This window comes from Sander vitreus, chromosome 9 (genome assembly GCF_031162955.1).
Source record: "Sander vitreus isolate 19-12246 chromosome 9, sanVit1, whole genome shotgun sequence".
NCBI classification, from domain to species: domain Eukaryota; kingdom Metazoa; phylum Chordata; class Actinopteri; order Perciformes; family Percidae; genus Sander; species Sander vitreus.
Genome location: NC_135863.1, coordinates 18,851,506 through 18,872,762, shown reverse-complemented (window position 1 = coordinate 18,872,762; position 21,257 = coordinate 18,851,506). Strand labels below are relative to the sequence as shown.

Below are 21,257 nucleotides of genomic sequence, written 5' to 3'. Positions count from 1 at the left end.
TGTTTGTCACACACCTTTCCCTCAGATACAGATTGGGTCTTGTGTTTGATCCCCATGACCCTCCTTTAGGTCTGAAGCCGGTGCTTGATGAACACCGGAGCAGGTGCACTATAGGAAGGCAGGCAGGCAGGAGGGAGATGTGAAGGTCTTGATGGGATAATGTTGATGGTTGAGATGATAGTGGTGGGGGTGGATTCTAGCTCAATGACCTCATCCAGCCTCCCCGCCCCTGGGAGAAAGTGAGCTCATGAGTGTCGTAAAAGAGGCATTTACGGTCTTTTAACAGACTTAGATGGCCTTACCCACTGTAGCACACAATCCAATTTACCAGCCCGGACTTCGGATAATGGGACATCTGTGAGAGGATGAAACAAAAGGAATGAAACACACACTCGACAAAATGCCTTATTTTTCAATCCGAGTGGACAGGCCTCAGCGCTTTTGTCATTGTCTTTTTTTGTGATAAGCAGTTTCTTGTGTGTCTACACTTTTGTCTAAACCTCACTACAACACTGTTCATGTTGCCCAGGGGATGATGGGATTTCCTTACTCCAGAAAACCCTTTTATGAGGAAGCTGATAACAGTTTTGTTCACCCTTCAGGCTTTTTTTGAAGCTAGACTTACTTTTAGGGGAAAACTGAAGAAAAAGAAAAAAAAAACCTTCAGTGAAGCTAAAACAGGGAAATTCTCCAGTGATGTCGTGCGAATAAATAATGCACACGTTTGGAGCACATTCGTGCAAGCTGTTTTTTTTTCTTCTTTTTCCTCCCCATGCAGTTGCTGTAGGCTACTTCATGTGATTTCCCCGTGCAGTTATAGTGTTTTTGAAAAAGGATGTATCTCTTGTTGCAGACAGTATGATGTGCAGATATTTCAATGAATGAACGGTCGGCTGATTGCAAAAGGGAATAGGAGGATATTCCACTGGGAATGAAGCGCCTCCCCTTTAATCGCTCGGCTGAGTTTCTCTCCGAGCTGTAGTCGCTCTCTTCACTCGCACATTTGCCGTCAGTCGTTAGAGGAACTCCGGCGGATTTTAGTGCTCTCTTGTTTTTGTTTCAGAAAAGCTGCCGTTTTTCTTTTTTTCTCGTGTCCTTTTGTGGAATAAAAAAAAGCGCGAGCAGTGGAAGGTTTTTTCTATCTTCACTTTTCTGTGCCGTTTTATTGTTATCGACATGAAGAAACGCGGAATAAAGCGTTCAAAGTGGCTGAAGGACTGAATAGGATTGGTAAGTGAGTGCGCATTCGTAGCGCAGCGCTCACTGGTATTTAAATCCAGCTTGTTTTGGTGACTGATTTGAGTGGAAGTTTAAGAAGAATCATCTTTTTTTTTTTTTAGCTTTCCTTTCTAAAGAAGCCAAAAGTAAACGTGTTGCATGTTATGTTGGTTAAATCACAAACTGAAAGCAAATAAGATGTTTACATTTAAAACAATTGTGATGTCTTTTAATTCCTCATTGATGTAGGCTAATATTCTCTTTCAGTCCTTCCTTGCCTTCCTTTTTTATCAGCATGTTAACGTCGGACTTTATTGGAGCGGTGTGAAATGTAATTGAAGCCTTTGGGCAAAGTCCAGATGCCAGACGTTATTGCTCCCTGCGTAAAACAAAAGGAGTGTGTGTAAAGCCCAGCTGTTGGTGTAGTTTAATGTCACATGAGTGCATGTAAAGGCACACTGAATGTGGGTCTGTGATCAGGAGAAAGTTGTCCAGCAAAAATAGTATGAGGATCAGGACCTGTGGATTAATCTTGTTTTTGTGATTTAAAAAATAAATAAATAAATCTTTAAATTGTCTTATAACGATCAGGAAAAACACAAAATTGGATCACAAATCCAATCCATAGCTCACACGATCTCATCAGAAATCAGGTCATGCAGTAACCACCATGTCCCTGTCTGCCCCCTGCAGCCTCCTGCTCTCACTCCACCACACACCAGCACGTTTGGAAGCAGAGCTGCAATGGCCAAGTGGCTGAAAGACTACCTGAGCTTTGGCAGCAGGAAGGTGCCTCCACAGCCGCCTACACCAGACTACACAGAGAGCGAGATCCTTAAAGCCTACCGACTCCAGAGGGACCTGGACTTCGAGGATCCCTACGAGGACTTAGAAAACAGGTCCAGGGGCGAGTCTGTGACTTCTGACCCCGCTACACCTGTGTATGGGTCTCCCATGAAGTCCTCCAGTGTGGATGGAAAATCTCCCAAACACAGACTGATCAAAGTGGACTCCCAGGAGCTGGGGCGTACCAAGATCCTCCTCAGTGCCGTCTCTTTAGAGGACCAGCAAGAGCCTGTAAGAGCTTCAGTTTCTAAGCATGTGTTTGTAGGTGTTCAGGGCAAAAAGCAGGTGATAACAAATTAAGTCTCTTGTGTGGAGGTGAGAAGGATGGATAAAGGGAAGGCAAGTAAGTGGTGAAGGCTAAAAAACACTCTCCCACTTCTCTCTCATCCTATTTTCATCCCCGTGACAGCTTTATTGATCAGACTCCATAAGCAAGTGACTAGTAATGTGTGTCTCAAATATACATTGTTTACATAAATCACATTACATCCCATGTGCCACATAAATTCACTAGCCTAGGTGGAAGAAAAAATTATTGATGGCTTGAGCGGACCATTGAGTCGGAGACGGTCACCGTCCCGTTTATGTCCTTCCATAAATAATAAATGGGGTTTAGTTTTGCAAGCTGAGAGAGACCCCCGCATGAGCACATGTTGGGGGCCGTATACAGTACGCCGTATGGTGATATGCCAAGGGCCACAGGGAGGTCTGATTTTTACTGTGGTGCGGTTTTTTTCGTCAGGACTGCAGTGCTTTCCTGGCTATGTACTGTGTGCATGTTGTGCTGTAGAGAACATACACAGCTACTAAGGAGAAGAAAGGCAAAGATGTTGAGGCCGAGTGACTGGAGCCGAAGCAAAGGTTTTACAAGGAAATGGTCTTCACATTAATTCTGCTCACATATGCTGAGTAAGTTAAGGAGTATTTCAGAGTTTTCATCGCTGCAGTTAAATCCATTACTCTGCTCATGGAAAATGCTACAAGTGCGAAAGTCCTGAAGTGGATTGAAGTAATAGTCTTAACTCAAGTCGATCGCGCCCCCCCCTCTACCGCACTCTCCCCCTGCTCTCATCAATTTCCCAGGGTCTGTGGGAATATCCGCACTCTAATTAACATTGCAGATTCCTGTGCATCGATAGATAACCTGTTACAGAGTCAACATGGGATTAGAATGTCATTTTGTGAGGGCGTGTGCAATGTCTAGCAGGAATTTGGGAAGCGAGCCTTGCGACAGCAATTTCCTTTGTCAGAGAGAGATAGGAAAGAGAAGTGTGTGTGTGTGTGTGTGTGTGTGTGTGTGTGTGTGTGTGTGTGTGTGTGTGTGTGTGTGTGTGTCCCCATATGGCTGCCTTTGTAGCTGTCAGTGTGCCAGCTGACCACTGTTTTCCTCCTGTGCTTGCATAAAGGAACAAATGCTCCCAACCAACCAACCCGCTCCTTCATTACTCTCTGTATTCTTTTCCCACAGCCAAAAAATGCATCATCTTTAGACAGGACGGTATCTGTCTTCATTGCTTATAGCTTAAATGTAGCAACAAATATACAATATAGTCCCTTCTTCAAGGGTTTTAGGAAAGAAATATATATATATATACTATGAATAGCGTTGGTGTGGTATTTGTAGTGTTGAACACTAAAGGTGCAAATTAGTGTCTTGATGATACTCCAAAAGCGGTTTGTCTGTAACCAAACATATAGTTAACGTGCCATTCAGTGACGATGTGATTGCTTGTTAAGTCGCGCTGCTCTCTCCGTCTCAGGTCTTGATGAGCTATTGTCTGTGCAACACTCCTTCTTTTCTAGCACTTCTACATGTATTACAGACTGAATTCTCCTTATTACCAGGACATATTTGGATCCTAGGATACTTTAATTCAAGTGTTTAATTAATGTGCAGCTTTTACAAAATGCTGATATGAAAACGCTGGCTGAAAGTCAAACTCATTATAGCCTATGATTGAAATTTTGTGCCTGCAGGCAAAAACACATTTAGATATTGGTTTGTATTTATTATATAACGTCAAAAAATGCTGGTGACAATTTTATCCAATAAGGACAAGTTAATGTTCTGTGACAAAACCCATTATTCTTTATCAGCAAGTGTGTGTTTTGTCCTTTAGGTGGTGCCGTCTGCTCCGTTGGCAGGCGACACAGATTATTCTGACCCATTCGATGCTCGCTTGGACCACAGGCCGGAACCAGATCTCAGACCTGTTCCCTGCGAGAACAATGGCTACATGGAACCGTATGAGGCCCAGAGGGTCATAACAGGTCAGTGGACTTGTATTGCTCATCAGTCAGTATCTTATCAGTATTACAATGCTGAGTCACATTGTTATTATAGAGGCATGGTGTTTTAGTTCCAGTCCCTTTACTATATCCTTTTTTTATTATAGTTATCTCTGGCAGTTATCTCCACGTACAGTAAACACTTTACATGCACACAAATAATGAATCAGAATTGGGGGCAACCTCTAGCTCACCCAGTAAGAGGGTGCGCCCCATGTAGGCTGAGTCCTTTGCAGCAGCCCGGGTTCGAATCTGACCTGCAGCCCTTTGCTGCGTGTCATTCCCCATCTCTTTCCCACCTTTCCTGTCTATACACTGTCACTACAAATAGTAGCCCCAAAAAAAAAAAAATCTAAAAACAAAAAAATTAATCGGAATTGCCTTCATAATATGAGAGTAAGTGAACATCCTAAAGGGTAAATTCAGCCTTCTTACCTGACATATTAATCATTGTCGGTTGCATTTCAGGTGCACCAACTCGTAAATAAAATATGTAACTGTGGCATGAAGTAATATTATCATCGATCTAAAATCTGTCAGCAATTTCTTCGATGAACAAGACTGAGATGATCAATGAAATTATCTTTTTTTTTTTTATCTCTCTTCTCTTTCTTTATAGTAAAGTATTTCTGCCTTTACATAATAATGCATTCTTATTTCCATATTTTCCTTTGTTTTAAAAACCCTATTGTTAAATGCAGTATTGCTCAGTAATTCCAGCCAATCACTCTTTTTGTCAGTAGTTCAGTTCTACACTAGTGTTGAATCTGTCCAAACAGTGCTTTTAGTTTGTAACAGGCTGAGTCGGCAAACATCCTCACAAAATGGCCCTTTAGAGATATCTATCCAGTGTCAGACCATCCCTCCTCCCTTGGGATTTTCTCGCACATCATCTAGCTCACTCTATCGTTTTCCATTTGTTTCTCCTCCTATAACATCTCTGTCTGCCCCTTTCCCCCTGCTATGTCCCAGTCATTTAGTGTAAAAGCCGCCCCCCTCCTCTTTCTCCATCTCTCTTCATCTCGAGGGCTCTCCCCATCCCTGAGGGGAGTCTGGCTGTCTCTCTAATCTGTCCTGTAGCCAATTTTATGTCCTGTCCTCTCTCCGTTGTCACTATCGCTGCCTTTTTGGTGGTCAAATGAAGTACATAACATCAGGCTTGAAGTGAATGGAGCATCCCTTGTGCTGCCCAATTGAGAAACCTTGAAGAAAAATCTTTTCTCGCTGCAGCTTGAGAAATAAGGTTTTTGTGGCGATGGCAGACCGTTTGGCAAAGCATTGTCACGGCTCTTTCATTGACTTTGAATTGAACCTGTCACTCAAAGGCTGTCTGTCTCTCGGTCTGTTGTTGATCATAAAAAAAAGACAGATGTGAGGTCGGAATAGTAATTATCTCTCACAAAGACTGTCCTGAAAAGACACCTGTGTGCTTTTTCGACTGTACTTATAAGGGAAAACATTCAGTGCTTACAGGTTAGTTTGTAAGGATAGAAGGCCGGTCTCTGTTTTCAGCTCTGACATGCATCTGTATGCCTAAACACTCCCTCTCAATCTTCAATCTATCACCTTTTTGTCAAATTGCTATTTTCTCTCCCCCTCACCTGTGTTTTCCAACCATCATGTTTCCTATGAATTTCTCATTTTATTTCCTCCGTGCCTGTTTTTATCTCTCCGCCTTCATCTTCTCCATCTCGAAGGCTGTCGCTGACACCGCGGGTTCCCAGCGCAGGTAGAGCAGCATTCAGCCCTGCTGTGCTTCTGTCTCAATGACTTAACATCAAATGCTGACAGACATTTCCCCCCTTACCTCCCTCCCTTATGTCCTTCTCTCCCATCATCCCCCTTCTCCCCTTGTTTCCTCACTGCTTCCTTTTCCTCTTCCTTCTCCTCTTGCTCCTCGCCCCATCACCTCCTCTTTCCCATCTCCCTCGCCTTGCTTCTCCTGTCTCCATTTCCCCTCCACCCTCTTCTTTATAACCTCAGGGCCTTTCCCCAGGGCCTCCACTTGGTCGCCATGGTGACTACAGGGCCGCCCAATAGCAGTGTCTTGTCGTGTGAAGGTTAAAGTTTTTCTATGCCTTTCACCAGGGAACCCTTCCATTTAGTCCTGTTCCCTTCTCACGTGAGTGCACCTCCTTTGCAAGGCTGCTGGCTGTGTGCACAAAAGATGCCTACTCCTTCATTTCCCCCATTTTCTCCTCTTCTGTACCACCTGTTTTTTTAGTTTTTTTAAAGGGTACATTTTTGAGGTCAACATATCAAAGCACCATTGCTGATTGCTGCTGCTGCTGCAGTTTAGAGGCTCTTATTGGTGCATTTAGAAATCAGATTTCATTCTCTTAAAGCCTTTTATCTCATTGCCATATTTGACTCCACACTACAGTTGCAACTGCTGAGACACATTTTTTGTTTGGAAACCACAGAGAAAGTGATGAAAATGTTAACGAGGGAACATGGATGCTGTTGTGAGCCGTGCTAGATTGCAGCTGGGATTCAGGATGAACGAAAAGGCGGGGTGGGGGGGGGGTCTGTCGTGTTGCAACTCAGCATCTAGCCCAAGGCCTTGTTAAGCCCCCCTATATGAGATTCTGAGCCCACGGCAAGCTGTGCAAACATCATGTCTCTCTCCTCTAATTCTAGTCATGTTAGAGCTCAACAGGCTTTTTGTTTTATTTTGTTGTACAGAATAATATCACTCTGGTCTTTAGAGGAACATCATCACTACTTGCAAATATTTCTTAACGTTGCCTGTTTGCAGACTGGTTACACATCCAAGAAGATTTTTTATATTTGTGCTTGCTTGTGTGTTGGGGTATGAATCTGTATTCTTTTGCATATGCATCTACAGAGCTGCAGCGTGGTCCAGGAGGAGGAGGAGGAGGAGGAAGAGGGCGGTCACGGGGTGGGGTGCAGCTCTACGACACCCCCTATGAAGATGTGCGAGGCCAGCGCCTGGGACTGTTGTACGGAGAACCTCAGGAGGAGGGCAAGGAGAGCAGCAGGCTTCCGCAAGATGATGAGAGACCGGCTGATGAGTATGACCAGCCATGGGAATGGAAAAAGGATCACATCTCCAAAGCTTTTGCAGGTAACTGTAAAGTTTCTGACAATATTCTGACAGTAAAGTCAACACAAATCAAGGCGGAGCGTAGTCTGGCAAAGCCCACCTACAAATAATGTAGGCTGTGTAATAGATAATCGATGTGCTCTAATTCATTTAGGAGTTCCTACACTTGATTGGAGGAATACTCCATGAACTGGTCATTGGTCTTTGCTTGTGATTTTGTGAAATAAGTGAAAATACATAGCAGCCGTTCTGGGAAATGCCAGAACTATACAGGTAATCAATTTATGAATACATTTTGGACAAGATTTAGACCCCCGAGCTGCTGAATCATGCTTCATTGTATATTTAAATCGATATTCAGAGCTTCCTAGAGTAAAAGCTTTTAGCAAAAATTGTTGTGGTTGTGAGATTTAAGATGGCTAAGCAGTGTGCAGGAAAAGCATTTTAAACTGAACACCCAGTTTAATGCCCCCATATTGGCAATCCATTGTATGTAAGTAAGTAAGTGTATTTGAGCAAAACAATGAATCCCTGCCACCTACTGCACAGACTGTACAGCTCCTGGAGCTACTGGAAGTCGAGCACAAACCATAAGGTATCTCACAAAAGTATGCCATTTTTTTTTAAAGGTAATAGTTGAGTAGAATTAGTAAAAATGGTTCAAACCAGGCTCAAAAAAGGAGCACACTGAGAGCTATGCTGCTATGACTTCATACTCCTCTAACTGTCCTGACCTTTAATGTAATGTCTGCCCTCATCACTACATCTCCAACGCCTTTTTGGCAGGAAATAGAGAGCGCTGTGACCTTTACTGTCTCAGCTCAAATGACACATATCTTTCTTTTTCTTTTACCACATTTAAACACCTCCTGGTGACTATTGATTTCTTGCTCTCTCACATATGATGGACCACAGTCGCAGCAACCTCTGAAATGACCAGAATTGACATGTGTGTGTGTGTGTGTGTGTGTGTGTGTGTGTGTGTGTGGGGGCAGTAGGCGTCATAAAGAGGTTAGCCGAGGAACGTACAGAAAGCGAGGTCCATTTTCTTTTAATTCAATTTAAAGCGCTTTATTTGTCATCTTATCTGCAGTACTACTAAAATAATTGGCGCAGTGCATGCTTATTATTTTTATATTGACAGTGCAAGTCCCATCCCATTATGTTCAATGTATTGAATATAGTTGTAGGGAGAAAGTGAAGTAGAGTTAAGAAAGACAGACGGGTAAAGGGAAACAGAAGTGGACTAGGTCATTTAGAAGTGGATCAGTGTAAGGCATGCAAGGCCAAGTCGGCATAATTGAGCTGCATCTCCAAGTCACCAAGGTCAAGGTGATGGGATAATAAATCAACCTTGCCTCAAATGCACTCCCCTCCTCCTGTCCTATGTGTGTCCCCCCCCACCCTCTCTTCTCAGTTAATTACATGCCTACATGTGCATGACTGATCCAGTGCTAATAAGAGAGTCATGGTCAGCACACCATTGTCTAAACACACACGCATACACACACAGAGTAATTCACTCGGATTAAGCTCAAATCACATTAACCGGGGGTGCAGCAAAGAGAAACCGTAACTTATTTGAGAGCGGCGGTGATTTCAAAAGGAGGCGCACGACCGTTCATTTAAAAGCCAATATCACCTTTCACCTATTTAGCTAGCACTAGCACTCATTCCTGCTTTATCTGTGGTTTGTATTCCTCCCCAGCTTTATCCCCCTTTTCTTCTTTGTGCCACATACAGTATGTGCTCCTGCAGAGCAGCGCTTATAGCACCGTTAGAGAGCGCAGTGGAGGAAAACGCTTGTGCAGCGCGAGTTGTCTGACCCTTGTTTTTTCCATTTGGAGTCAGCACTCTGAGCTGGCGTGCTGTCTATCTGAGCAGACCAAAGCACTGAAGTGTAAACACACAAACAGTATTTTCCATTCTCACATCTAATCCATATTCCCAGACCCACTCAGCGTTGCTAGGCACAGCCCACATGTGAGGGAGGGGAGAGATGAGGAGGACGAGGATGGCAGAAAAAGAAAGAGATGAGGAGAAGATGGAAAGAGGGGACAGAAGAGATGAGGAGAGAGAGATGGATGGACAGAGAGAGAAAATGGACAGAGAGGCTGTGGAAAAAGCTAGCTGGAGAGGAATGGAAAGGGACGTCCAAGGTTATGGTATGTTTGGTGGCAGCTCAATGGATGGTTGTGGAGGCCCAGTGCTTCAGAGGGGAGGGGCGTTAAGGAGAATTAATGGTCGGGGGCTGTGGCGAGGTGAGAGAAAGGGGGAATCAGGGCCATTGTGGCAGGGTGCAATCTGTCATCCGCTAACACAGGCACGCTCTCTCACACATATATACACCAACGCTGCAGCGGTGACAGGGCTGTCCCCACAGCCCTCCCTCCCTGTGGTTGTGACACACTCACTCAGATAACCCGCCACAGGGGGTAAAGGGGGGCATCACAATCTACCAGCAGCCCCTCATCATCACCTTCACACAGGCGAATGCACAAACACACACATGTGGATTCTCAACTAGGTTTTCCAGCTCTGATTATCAGGCCCCTAATTCACGGGTGAGAAGAGGTTGTGTGCATGTTGGCACAAATAAGTGTGTGGGGGGATCAGATCCCTGGTGCATATTGTATGTGGATTTGCGCTTCTGAAAAGAATCTCTCTAATTATAATTTTCACAGCTTATGCCTTGCTTAAATGTAATCAGCTGGGTGGATATTGCATTCTGAGGCTATTTTTCAAATTGTATCAGAAATAAGCTTGCCTCCAAAGCATTTATTTATTTTGCCTATGATATGGAGTCCACTTCAGCCAGCTGTGAATCTAACAGTGCCTGAGGGGTCGGATGTGACAGGCCTCTCTCAATTCCGTGGGTTTTAATTGCAGCGTTAGACCATTGCACCATTCACCACCATCCAGCTCAAATTTCAGCAGTCATTAATTCTTGGAAGTCAATAGACAGTCCAGCAGTGAGAGATTGGCCCTGCAACCATCCAGCACTAATAAGTGAGCTAATGAAATACACTATCTCATTATCTCTCTGAACAGATGAATGGGTGTTTTAGGTATTTCATGTTTGTAAGTTTTATAGTCCAGTACATGAGCTTTTAGCTGTTTGATGCAGACGATGGTCATCTAGAGGTAGAGGTGTGTGCGCATGATGAGAGAGCTGCAAATCAGCTGGAAATCTGGATAATAGAAGGGGGTGGAAAAAGTAGGGTTTTTCTTAGCAGCACAAAAAAAAGTTGAAGTGGATATACTTGTGATCGTATAGTTGATTTTCCCTTTCTGTGGCAATTTGTGTGCTATACACTGTAATTGTTTTATTCCAAACCAATGGCTGTTGAGGAAACTGACCATATAGCTTGAATTTTAAGCCATGCCGCTAACATGGCTTAAAACTCAAGTTATATGGTCAGTTTCCACAGCAGCCATTTGTTTGGCTGTTTATGGCTATAGGGATGGCAATGTCGGTCGGTGGGTCAGTCCACCACTTTGGTCCAGAGACTGAAACATCTCAACAATTACTGAATGGATTACCATACAGACATGCCATCTGGGGTTTTGAGTAAAATCTCAAACAACTATTTGGTCATGACATTTTACAGGATGAGGATGTTTAGAGCTAATTGGCAAATGTTAGCATGCTAATCTAAGATGCTAAACATGGTAAACTTTTCATCTACTAAAGATCAGCATGTTGGTATTGTCATTGTGAGTTGTTACATGCTGATATTTAGTTCAACGCATCGCTTTGCTTTTGTAGCCTCAAATAGCCGCTAGCATGGCTGTAGCCTCTTGTCTTGTTTACCAACCAGCAATTGAGAAGTAAAACTGAGGAATTGAGTAACATTTCACAGATTGTTATATTAAGAGAAGAAGTACATAATAAATATATATATATATATATAAAAAAATATAAAATATTCAAATTTATATTGTGAAAGTCATCCAGAGAATTCCTTTATCCATTCTTAAGGTTGGTTTAGGAAAGCTTGCAAAGACACCTTGACAGATGGTATGTGTATAGATTTGTATGTGTTGTGTCTGGTTGTCTAGATACATGTGCTCTAACAGGACAGGGCAAGGTTTCCTTGGCTATTCTGCGTCTGTGTATGTGGAGCCTGAAAATGTATTTGTGTGTGCATGCAGACAAACGTGAGCAGTAAAAAAGAAAATGAGATTTCCATTTCTGGTGTGACGCTGCTCTTTGTTGCTCTAAGCAGGCCCTGGGGGCATCTGACCAGCCTCTTCATCAATTTACTGGCACAGTGGAAGGACTCTTGTCATTCTCTCTCTCGCTCTTTTACTCTTGCTTTCTTTTTCTCTTTGTCACATTTCCTCTCCAGTGTCCTTCCCTTTCCCCATCGCTGCTTTTCTTTCTCGTTCAACGTGACCCTCTACTGACATTAATGAAAAGGCATGTCCTTTGTGAATTCCTCTTGCCGACCAATATGAGAGACGGGTGGAGAGGTGATGGAAGTAGAGTAGGGCAAGAGAGGAGAGGAGCAAGGGAATATGGAAAGATAATGCCCCACTTAGCGGAAGATAGGTGAAAGAGGGGCAATGAAGAAAGAGGGATGTTTGATACAGAGACAAGGATGGTGCGAGCAGCAGGAAGCAGGGGAATAGATATAGTGAGTGTCTGAAAAATGGATACACAGACAAGACTGTCAAGGAATGTGTGATTGCTCAAAATCTAAATTGTGCGGATCCATATTAAGAAAGTGGAACTTGTATGAATTTGTGTTGTCTTCTTCTTCACTGGCATAAGGTGTTAATTGTCTGTCCTTATGTGGGCCATTTTGCCCAGCAAAAGGTCTTTTGTGTGTGGAGAGAAGATGGGATGCCAGGGCTGTTTTGAAAAAACAATGTCTTCATTAATGGACGTAATGAAGCTGTTCTATTGTCTTTGTCTGCTCCTCCTTTATTATGAGGACACAGAAAACAGCTGGTGTGCTTGAAAAGTAAGTTATCCGTCACTCAAGGCGACGTGTCCTGTGTGCAACACAGAAAGGTCTGGTCACACCCTCCCCCTCAGATAATTTTTGGTAATTGTTAGCAGGTAGTTGAGGCAACAGGCACTTGAGGAAATTTTGGCAGGCCACAAATTACTGAATTGCTTTCGCCTGTTTCATAAGTTGGGTATAAATAGGAGACAGAACTGATGAAAAACACATTCCTTTGTTTTAGCATTCATAATGAATAGGGATGGGAATCACCAGAGGCCCCACGATATGATTTTATCACGATACTTCTGTCACGATACAATGTTATTGCAATTTAAAATATATCGCGATATTCTGTGATATTGCAATTTATTGCCTTTTTTTCAACTTCAAATTATGTCCCCAAAGGAAATCTATTTTATCTAAAAAGATAAATGTCTCTGTTTGTTCATCTCACTTCAATTTTATTGTTTCTTTTATTATTCTAGTACCAAAAAGTTAAATTCTCATTAGCAATTTATATAATGTAATGAAATGGATGCCAGAAACTAGTGTATTGTTCAAAATCAGCAATTGGGATACGACAGTGGAAACAATCAGCTCACCACTTACGTTTTGGCAAGGAAAAATACAATTTTAAGATTCAAGAACACCTCACAGAATGAGTTAAGAGGGACAACAGCCACCCAAAAACCAAAGGAGAGGAATCTTTATGGAATTTTGCCCTCCGTCTTAACACCACTACCTGACTTATCTCACACTCAGATGGCTGAGCACATTTCTGATCTGTAATAAATTGTTTTGGCTGTCTCCATTCTCTCTTCTTGTTACCCTTCACTTGCTTTTGTGTGCTTCTCATTTACACCCGTCTCTCTTTCTAATGCATCTCTCTCAGTTTTGCTTTAGAATTAGAGGTGTGAAATGTCATGTGGTGGCAAGCGGACAGTGTGGCAGCACTGGTGTTTCGTGTGTGTGTGTGTGTGTGTGTGTGTGTGTGTGTGGGGGGACCTGCATGTTTGCGTGCATGTCTCCCATTGAGGGGTGCCAGGCCACACTTTAATCCTGGCTATAGCGGAGGTGCGGCCTGCTCCAGATGGGGCCATTGTACTGCGCCATGCATCAATAATTCACAGAGAGCCAGAGAAAGTGGCGGAGTGTGTCTGCCTGCTCAATAATTAACCAGGGAGGGAGAGAGGCATGTATGTACAGCCTGGGTCTCTCTCCAAACGCCCATTCAAATGGCCTTTGATGTCGCAGGCCTGGGGTGTCTTGGATTTGTCGGCTCATTAAGACGTCACCCCTCTTTTCCTTTTATTTGTTTTGTAATCCGTTTTTCGCTTTGAGCAGGAGCTGAATGTACGACAAATGGCATAATGTGTGTGTGTCCGTGTGTGTTTAAGGCTGCAGTAATGACTGTTAAAGTAGATGGTTGCCTGCCATGGTAGATAATGAGCTATTTTCAGTTCTGTGCACCTTCTGCTGCTCTCCTGTAGGTAGGACAGTGAATGGAGCATTATTCTGCCCACACACTCCTCAATTCCTCTGTCACACTGCTCTGTGGGTTGCAGTGCACAGTACACAAGTCACTTTGTTTTCATTGCATGCACTGCTAGTAGACAGTTTCTGAAAGTGGATTCCTTCAAATGACTATAAATAATGCAACCTCTGACTTCACCTGTGTTCTCTGCTTCATCTTCTTTGCTTTCTGTAGTCTTATCACACATGATGAGTGTAAATATAGGGTCTGAAGACATGTTTTTCCACAAGTGTGATGAAGCAAAGACAGTGAAAGTACAGTATATTACTTCTCTTCATGACAGGAGGCATAGTTAATTACATCTCACGACACCACATCTCTGTCAGTGCACATACATGCTGCCTCTCCCACTCTCAACAGGGCTTCCCTTTCTTCCACCTCTTCCTCGTCTCACTCTCGCTGACTTGCTGCTCCTCACATTCAATTCTTGCACCTGATTTCAGTTTTAATCATCGCCTCTCCTCTCACATATCTACCTTTAGTTAACTTTGTTCAAGCCCATCTGCTGTTTTCTCACTCTGTCGCTTTTTTCTCTCGCCTCCTCCCCCCTCCTCTCTATTAGAAATGAGGGAGTTGTCGGAGTTGCCCTGGCCTGCCCCAGTGGGTCAGCTGGAGGAGGAGCCCCCCGTCAGAGAGCAAGGTGACCTCCCACCCTGAACACAACCCTCCCCCCTCCCCTGCTTCCCCTTATCACCGCAAACGCAGTCACACTGACCTTTATGAGCCAAGTCTACATCTGCTCTGTCTCCATCTTAAACCCGCCACAGCCTGCATCTGTACCACCTGCATTTGTCCCTGCCTGTTGTTGGGTTGCCAGGTTTCTTTTGGTTTTAAAGCTGCTCTCCCTTCTTACCACATTCCCCTCTTGCATCAACCACGTATGAAAAGTTCCCTGTAAATTAAGATGTCTGCCTTGTTCATTTCAGGGTACTTAGAAGTACACTTAATGTTTAATTACAAGTTCTGTAGATTGACTTTTGCTCAAATCAGGAACAGAAGGGGTAAGTAACACTTGAGTCTGTACACGTAATTTGCTGCCGAATAGGTATCGTCAACATCAAGTAATCTGCAGTCTACTGGAAGACAAGGACTTACACCAGAGCCAAGCAGGGAAGACGCCAACTTCCTGTCTCTATCTGCCCTCGGTGACTCATAAAAATGTTGATGATGGTAATTGTGATGATGCTGATAGTTTTGCAGTCTGTCAGACCGGGACCCGCTGTCCTCTAGTTCGGCCCATCCATGAGAGGTCTCTCTGCTGCATGCATGGTTTTGCAATAGCTGGATGTCTGATGTTTACCCAAGTCTGGCTGTGAGGTTTAATCCCTTTTGATCATACTACTGTGTAAATACTCTGACTCACTTTTTCTGTCCCCGTCTGCCAACAGTGCAGTTTGATGGCACGGAGTGGGACCGCTCCTCGTCCCCCACTGAGCGGTTGCGTCCTCCGGGGCCCAGGTCCAGCCCGCTGGCAGGAGGGGGAATGAAGTTTCGAATGCCGCAGGAAGGCCTTGCCATGGTGGGGGAGAGAGTGGACCCTACACTGCCTCTGGAGAAGCAGGTGTATGTATGCAGTCTTCTTAAACCCACAGACGTATAGGCCACATTCCATTTAAGGTTTAATCAAATTAAGAGGCTTACATGACTCTTGGTAGTTAATGAGTCTCTTAAAGTTAAAGTATCTGTTGCCATTCATGTAGTTACCTTCAATATCATAAAGGATAAAGAAATTGTCCTGTCTTAGAAGAAAATGGTCATACAGGTCATATTAGCTGCAACTGTTACCACAATGCTGTGCAAGATTGAATCATTACAAATGGGGCAATCCAAGTACAGTAAGGAATAAAATGTTTACATATCACAGAAATAAAGGATTGACCCAGGCATTTTGTCTGGAGCATTATTCGGAGTTACAATGTTTAAATTCATCAAACAAATCTAAACTATGCAATTATTTGTGCAACCAAATGCAATTAGTATAAGACATTAATCTCAGTAGGCTGTACATGTTGTGGCACATACATTTATCATACATTGTTATAAAAGGGATTATGAATATTTGAGGGAGAACGGGGTTGTACATTCCACAAATAAATCCACAAATCTATTTTATTTCACCGCTTTGATCTATTAAGGACGTGGACACATTAAAACGAAACGGTTATGTGTTTCGGCTAAGCAGCACTCATCAGAGCTTACAGAACTGCGAAAAGGTTAGAATGAGAACTAATTAAGTCAGAACATTAAAAACACACATTTACTTTGGTCTTGTAATTTCAGACATCATTGGTGTAATTTATGTGCTGTTTCTGTGAACATAAAAGGCCGTTTTTACTAATGAAATCCAAGCACGACACCCCTTAAGCACACATGCACATGCGCACACATTCACTTAGGGATGGCAAGTTGATTAAAATGCCCCATTACTCCCTGATGATCTCTTAAGGGCTGTTATGAGCTTTGTGTTTCCTTCAGCTCTGCTTTAAACAGAAACAGTATCACTGTTGACCTGTAGCATTTAGTACACCTGACTAAGTCATGTCCAAGAAAATCTCACTATTGGCAGGAAACATATACCGGTAATATTGTTACTTACAGGTTGTGTTGTAACAGTTTTGTAAAAAAAAAGTTTATGTATATATACTGTATATATGCTTTGGTGAAACAATTCCTAAACTTTTAGCCACACTAGTGGCATGGCTCTACTGTATGGATGGCAATGTCGGGCTCTCTGTCAATTGGTTGGTCCACAACTTCAGTCCAGACTGAAATATCGCAACAATTACTGGATGAATGCCATGCCATTTGTACAGACACTCTTGGTCCCAATCCCCTGATGTTTCCCTTTAGCAAAATTTGGTACATATATTAATTTCCTCCTCAGGATGAATTGTAATACCTTTGCTGATCCCTTAACTTTTCCTCTAATGCCGTCAAAATCGGCTAAGATTTTTTATCCAGCCAATACTTTGGTTTATGACCAAATACCTGCAAAACTAATGACATTTCTGCCTCGTCTGTACTTTGTTTTTAGTGTTAATTAGCAAATGTTAGCATGCATACATGCTAAGCTAAGATGGTGAACAAGGTAAACATTAAACCTGCTTAGCATCTGCACGTTAGCATTGTCGTTGTGAGCCTGTTACCATACTGTTGTGAGCATTAGCTCAAAGCACCGCTGTGCCAAAGTGCAGCTTCGCGGAGATGCTAGCATGGTTGTAGACTCTGTGTTGTGTTAGAACTGTTGTTTGAGACCATGTGCCGATGGAAAGACAGCCAGCAGTGTGGGCGAGCGCCAACGCTCTGCCATGTGGTGAAAATAGAGGCCAGAGAGGCAATTTCTTATTTTAGAATTACATGTTGTATTCATTTTTGTATTAATCCTAAATATGAATCTTTAGAAACATTCATACTACTAATAATTACCTCTCTTTAATTATAAACTTGTGAACTCAAATCAGTAACATAACACTACAGAGTGTCTTTACCAATGTCGACATCCAGCAGCAAAAGGTGTAAAAATGATGTGGGCATCAAACTTAACGTTACCATCAGACTTAACGTTACCATCGTCTTATTGTGTGTGTTCTGTCTATCAGATGGTACCACGGTTCACTGTCACGTTCGGAGGCAGAGTCGCTGCTAATGCTGTGTAAAGAGTGTAGCTACCTGGTGAGAAACAGTCAGACCAACCGCTCTGACTACTCCCTGTCCTTACGGTAAGACACACACACACACACTCTGACCTACCACAAAAAGCGAAGCAATCACCTGAGAACCTTCAGTATCGTAAACAGCGTTACAATTTAATTGCACACTTCTAATTTTTTTTCTGCCATGCGACTGAGAAGTGTGTGTGAAGCCACCTGAGCTACCGAACTCATATCGCAGTCTCCACACCTCTCCATCTGTCTCTCCCTCCCTCCCCTCCACCATCAACCCCACTCAAGATCACTGCCACGCTGATTCCTCTCCCGATACTCATTTGCAGGGCACAATACTGCTTATCTGGTCAAATCTCTCCCTTGTAATTACTACCATGATCAATCGTCCCGGCCTCACACCGCCCTCCCATCATCCCTCTGTCCTCACCCCTTCCTTGGCCCCTCTCTCTCTGTGGCCCCAGCGGGCCCTCTAAGTGGTAATCATGCAGGTAGAGCACACTTCAGTGCACACATCATCCTCCCCGTAATCACTAATGAATATGAATTACCTTCTGTGGGCCTCACAAGAAGGGAATCCAGGAGGGATGGAAGGGAGGGGGGTGAGGATGAGGTACAGTGTGTCACTGTGTTGTGCTGACAGATAAAAACAAGCTCATGCATTACTCATTTACATGAGTAGAGTGGCTTTGACACACACACACATTTGCTAAAGCAACAAGGTCACAACTGGCAGTGGTTCCCCGGCTGGTGCATGTGAGGTTTGGAAGGAGTGATATCTCTTAAGAAACTGCTAAAAATAATCAACCTTACATTATTTTGGGTGGTGAGAAGGTGGTACTGTCCTTCACTGAAGTAGACCTTCAGAGTCTTAACAAAACAAAGAACAGCATGGCACAATCTGAAAAGATTTGAAGCCGCTTATATCTTTGATCGGCTTAAAGGGGAACTTCGGTTTAATGCAGCTTTTATTTTCTTAGTTTTGGCCATCATTCTAACCAGTAACAATAACATTAAAGTAATTGCAGAGACTCAGGAACACATCATGAAAGCAGTCTGATGACCACACAGGCTTTAAACAAAGCTCCTGATTAGCTAAACATATTTGGAAGAGAAGACGAAACGGTAAATTATTACCCAAGCTCAAAAACATCCATCACAGTTTGAAGTCTTTGACCTACTTTCACCTTCCTTACGTACTTTCCACAGTTGTGCACACACAGTTATCCTGTGCAACCAGGGATTTTTACCAGCATTTTTGGTGCACTCACTTTGGTTTTAGAAGCATATGAAATTGTCTGCATGTTTTTCAATCCTGGTCTCCCCTTTTTGTGTCTCACACATTCTATTCCTTGTCCTCCACTTTTGTAGTCCACACATGCAAAGGGACTACAATACCCTTGAGTATAATCTTGTGTCAGATGTTTTGCATCAGGGCCATTTACTGGAATGTATACTTACGTGCTCTTGCATTCTGTTTGTCTTGTTTGCCTGGAGAGGGTTTATTACTGAAAGCTTGTGTATGTAATTAAATAGTGTGCAGAAGTTGTTGTTTGTACCAGTCTTTTAGCCAGATGAGTGGTGGACACTATAATCCTTTAGGTTTTACCTAAAAGCACAGTGGTTTATAGAATAATATGGTTATAAACCATTGGCTTGTTTGTTTGATCGTTGGATATCACCAATTACTTAGGTGAGTGCAATGTTATCATGACAGACAGAAATGGCAGCCAAAACTTCAGAAATAAGTTGTAATCTATTGGAATTTTACTTTTGTGTGTCCACAAATATAATTTTCCATCATGTCTGCGTCTAGATTGTAAAAAGCAGAAGTCTTTATTAAGGTGTTGAGACTGGTTTGCTGGTTGCTGTGATGTCAATTTACCCATTTAATAAGGCAGCATCCGTGCGCTTTTGTCATTGTGGTGCTCCTTGGAAAAAGTGAACCATATATACTGTAAGATTACACAGTAATGTGGACAATGGGAGGAATGATGAAGGCTGTCTAATGGAGATAAAATTAAGAACGACTCCAAAGTGAGTCAGCACTGAAACAGACAGACTTGCCAGATTTTAACCAACATGAATATTTATAGAAGTGTGCTTTTATGTTCTAATGTAGCATAAGATACAAAGAGTCCCAAAAACAAACAGGACTGGATGATAGCATGCTGTCAACTGAGCGCTGACGTGATTCATATCTGGCTCGCGGTGCCCTGGAGGCCAGTGGGACGATCAAACTGCCTGTTTGTCTGTTTGTAGTCACAGTGAGGATTTTTTTGGGGCCTCACTGCTCTTCAAAATTTAATTTGGTTTACTAGAACAATGAAAATTATGGTGACCGGTTTCAGCGCTTGTCTTTCCCTCTGCTTCTATAATTAGACAGACATCATGACTGGCTGGCTGGCTCTTAAAGGGGAAGTCATGCCGTGGCTGCCTAGCACTTAAAGGGAAGGAACCAGTGTGGTTCGCTTGGCTAAGCCACTTTCACAGTCCAGTGTTTGTCTTTCTCACTTTCTGGCTTTGTCGTTCCTTCCATGTGCTGTTACACCACTCATTCATCAATCACAATGTCCCGTGCTTTCTAATTTGTGACATGGTGTTAAATCATGTCCTCAAAGTGCAGGAAAGAGAAGTGAACATAAATCCAGGCTATCATTTCCTGTCATTATGTAACAATGTGTGGAAGGCTGCATGATGTTTTATGTGCCCCACATTTCACGTCATCCCTCTTTTCTCTCCTACACTCCTTTCTCACTTTCATATTGGAATCTCTCCTGATTTTTCTTTCTTGTTGTCTCCTTCCTTTATCAATTCATTCTTCCTGTTTTCTCCTCACAGGAGCTGCCAGGGTTTCATGCACATGAAGTTCACCCAGTACAAAGATGGCAAGTACGTGCTGGGACAGAACAGCCCTCCCTTTGACACCATCCCAGAAGTCGTCCACTTCTACACCACACACAAACTCCCGATCCGAGGTGCCGAGCATCTGTCCCTGCTGTTCCCCGTGCTGGTGCAGACACTCTGACACTCCTCCTGGACTTCCAGGACGTCATTGTGATCGGACACGTAAAAACTTGAATGTTTGATGGGATCTTCCCAGCGGAGAGCCAGTTTCTTTTCTTGTTCGACTGGGCTACTTGATGATTCTACACACCAGGGGCTAACGTCCTCACCCACCACTGCTGTTGTACCTGTGCCAAGTGTCTCTAACATCCGGGGGATCAATTCACATGAAATGCAATACCTGAACTTTAGGCTACCTTTGCTGTAACTCCTCTCTCGCTGAACCGAAGGGGCTGACTTCAGGACATGTGAAATTCTTTCTTTATTACATTTCTTACACAGCTGACTGAAATGCAGCAGAGCTGTACCTGGGAGAAAGTCTGTATATTATGAATGTACTGATGCTCCAGGAGACATGCAGGAGATTTAGATTTAATAGACAAAACACCTCATTGACACTGGTAAAAACAATATATATTGCTGTTAGGTGAAAACATCACTAGTCATAATTTTTATGTTTATATAAATCACTAAATTAAATTGTACTGTATAAGATAAACGTTTTTCATCCTTGGGCTTGGGAGACCCTGTTGTAAATGTTGGAAAATTCACATTTTCAATTAAAAACACACAAATAACAATGCTATTTTCAAAGATATAAGGTTTTTACCAACAGCAGT

The 21,257-nt window shown here is 43.0% G+C and overlaps 1 protein-coding gene across 1 annotated transcript; it reads left to right on the top strand.

Annotated features, from left to right (window-relative positions):
- The first annotated feature begins 1,006 nt into the window (after nt 1-1,006).
- shdb (Src homology 2 domain containing transforming protein D, b) lies at nt 1,007-20,849 on the top strand. The gene is made up of 7 exons (XM_078258163.1): nt 1,007-1,230; nt 1,912-2,295; nt 4,185-4,335; nt 7,202-7,441; nt 15,298-15,472; nt 17,509-17,628; nt 20,413-20,849. The coding sequence occupies exons 2-7, from the start codon at nt 1,963-1,965 to the stop codon at nt 20,597-20,599; spliced, it is 1,206 nt and encodes a 401-aa protein (XP_078114289.1). The 5' UTR covers nt 1,007-1,230; nt 1,912-1,962; the 3' UTR covers nt 20,600-20,849.
- The last annotated feature ends 408 nt before the right edge of the window (nt 20,850-21,257 follow it).

What these genes read in the sequence shown, in the direction of transcription:
- shdb (XM_078258163.1), top strand. Translation starts at nt 1,963, where the DNA reads ATGGCCAAGTGGCTGAAAGACTACCTGAGCTTTGGCAGCAGGAAGGTG. An exon ending in CATCTCCAAAGCTTTTGCAG is followed by an intron (nt 7,442 to 15,297) that starts GTAACTGTAAAG and finishes GTCTGCCAACAG; the next exon opens with TGCAGTTTGATGGCACGGAG. An exon ending in GACTACTCCCTGTCCTTACG is followed by an intron (nt 17,629 to 20,412) that starts GTAAGACACACA and finishes TTCTCCTCACAG; the next exon opens with GAGCTGCCAGGGTTTCATGC.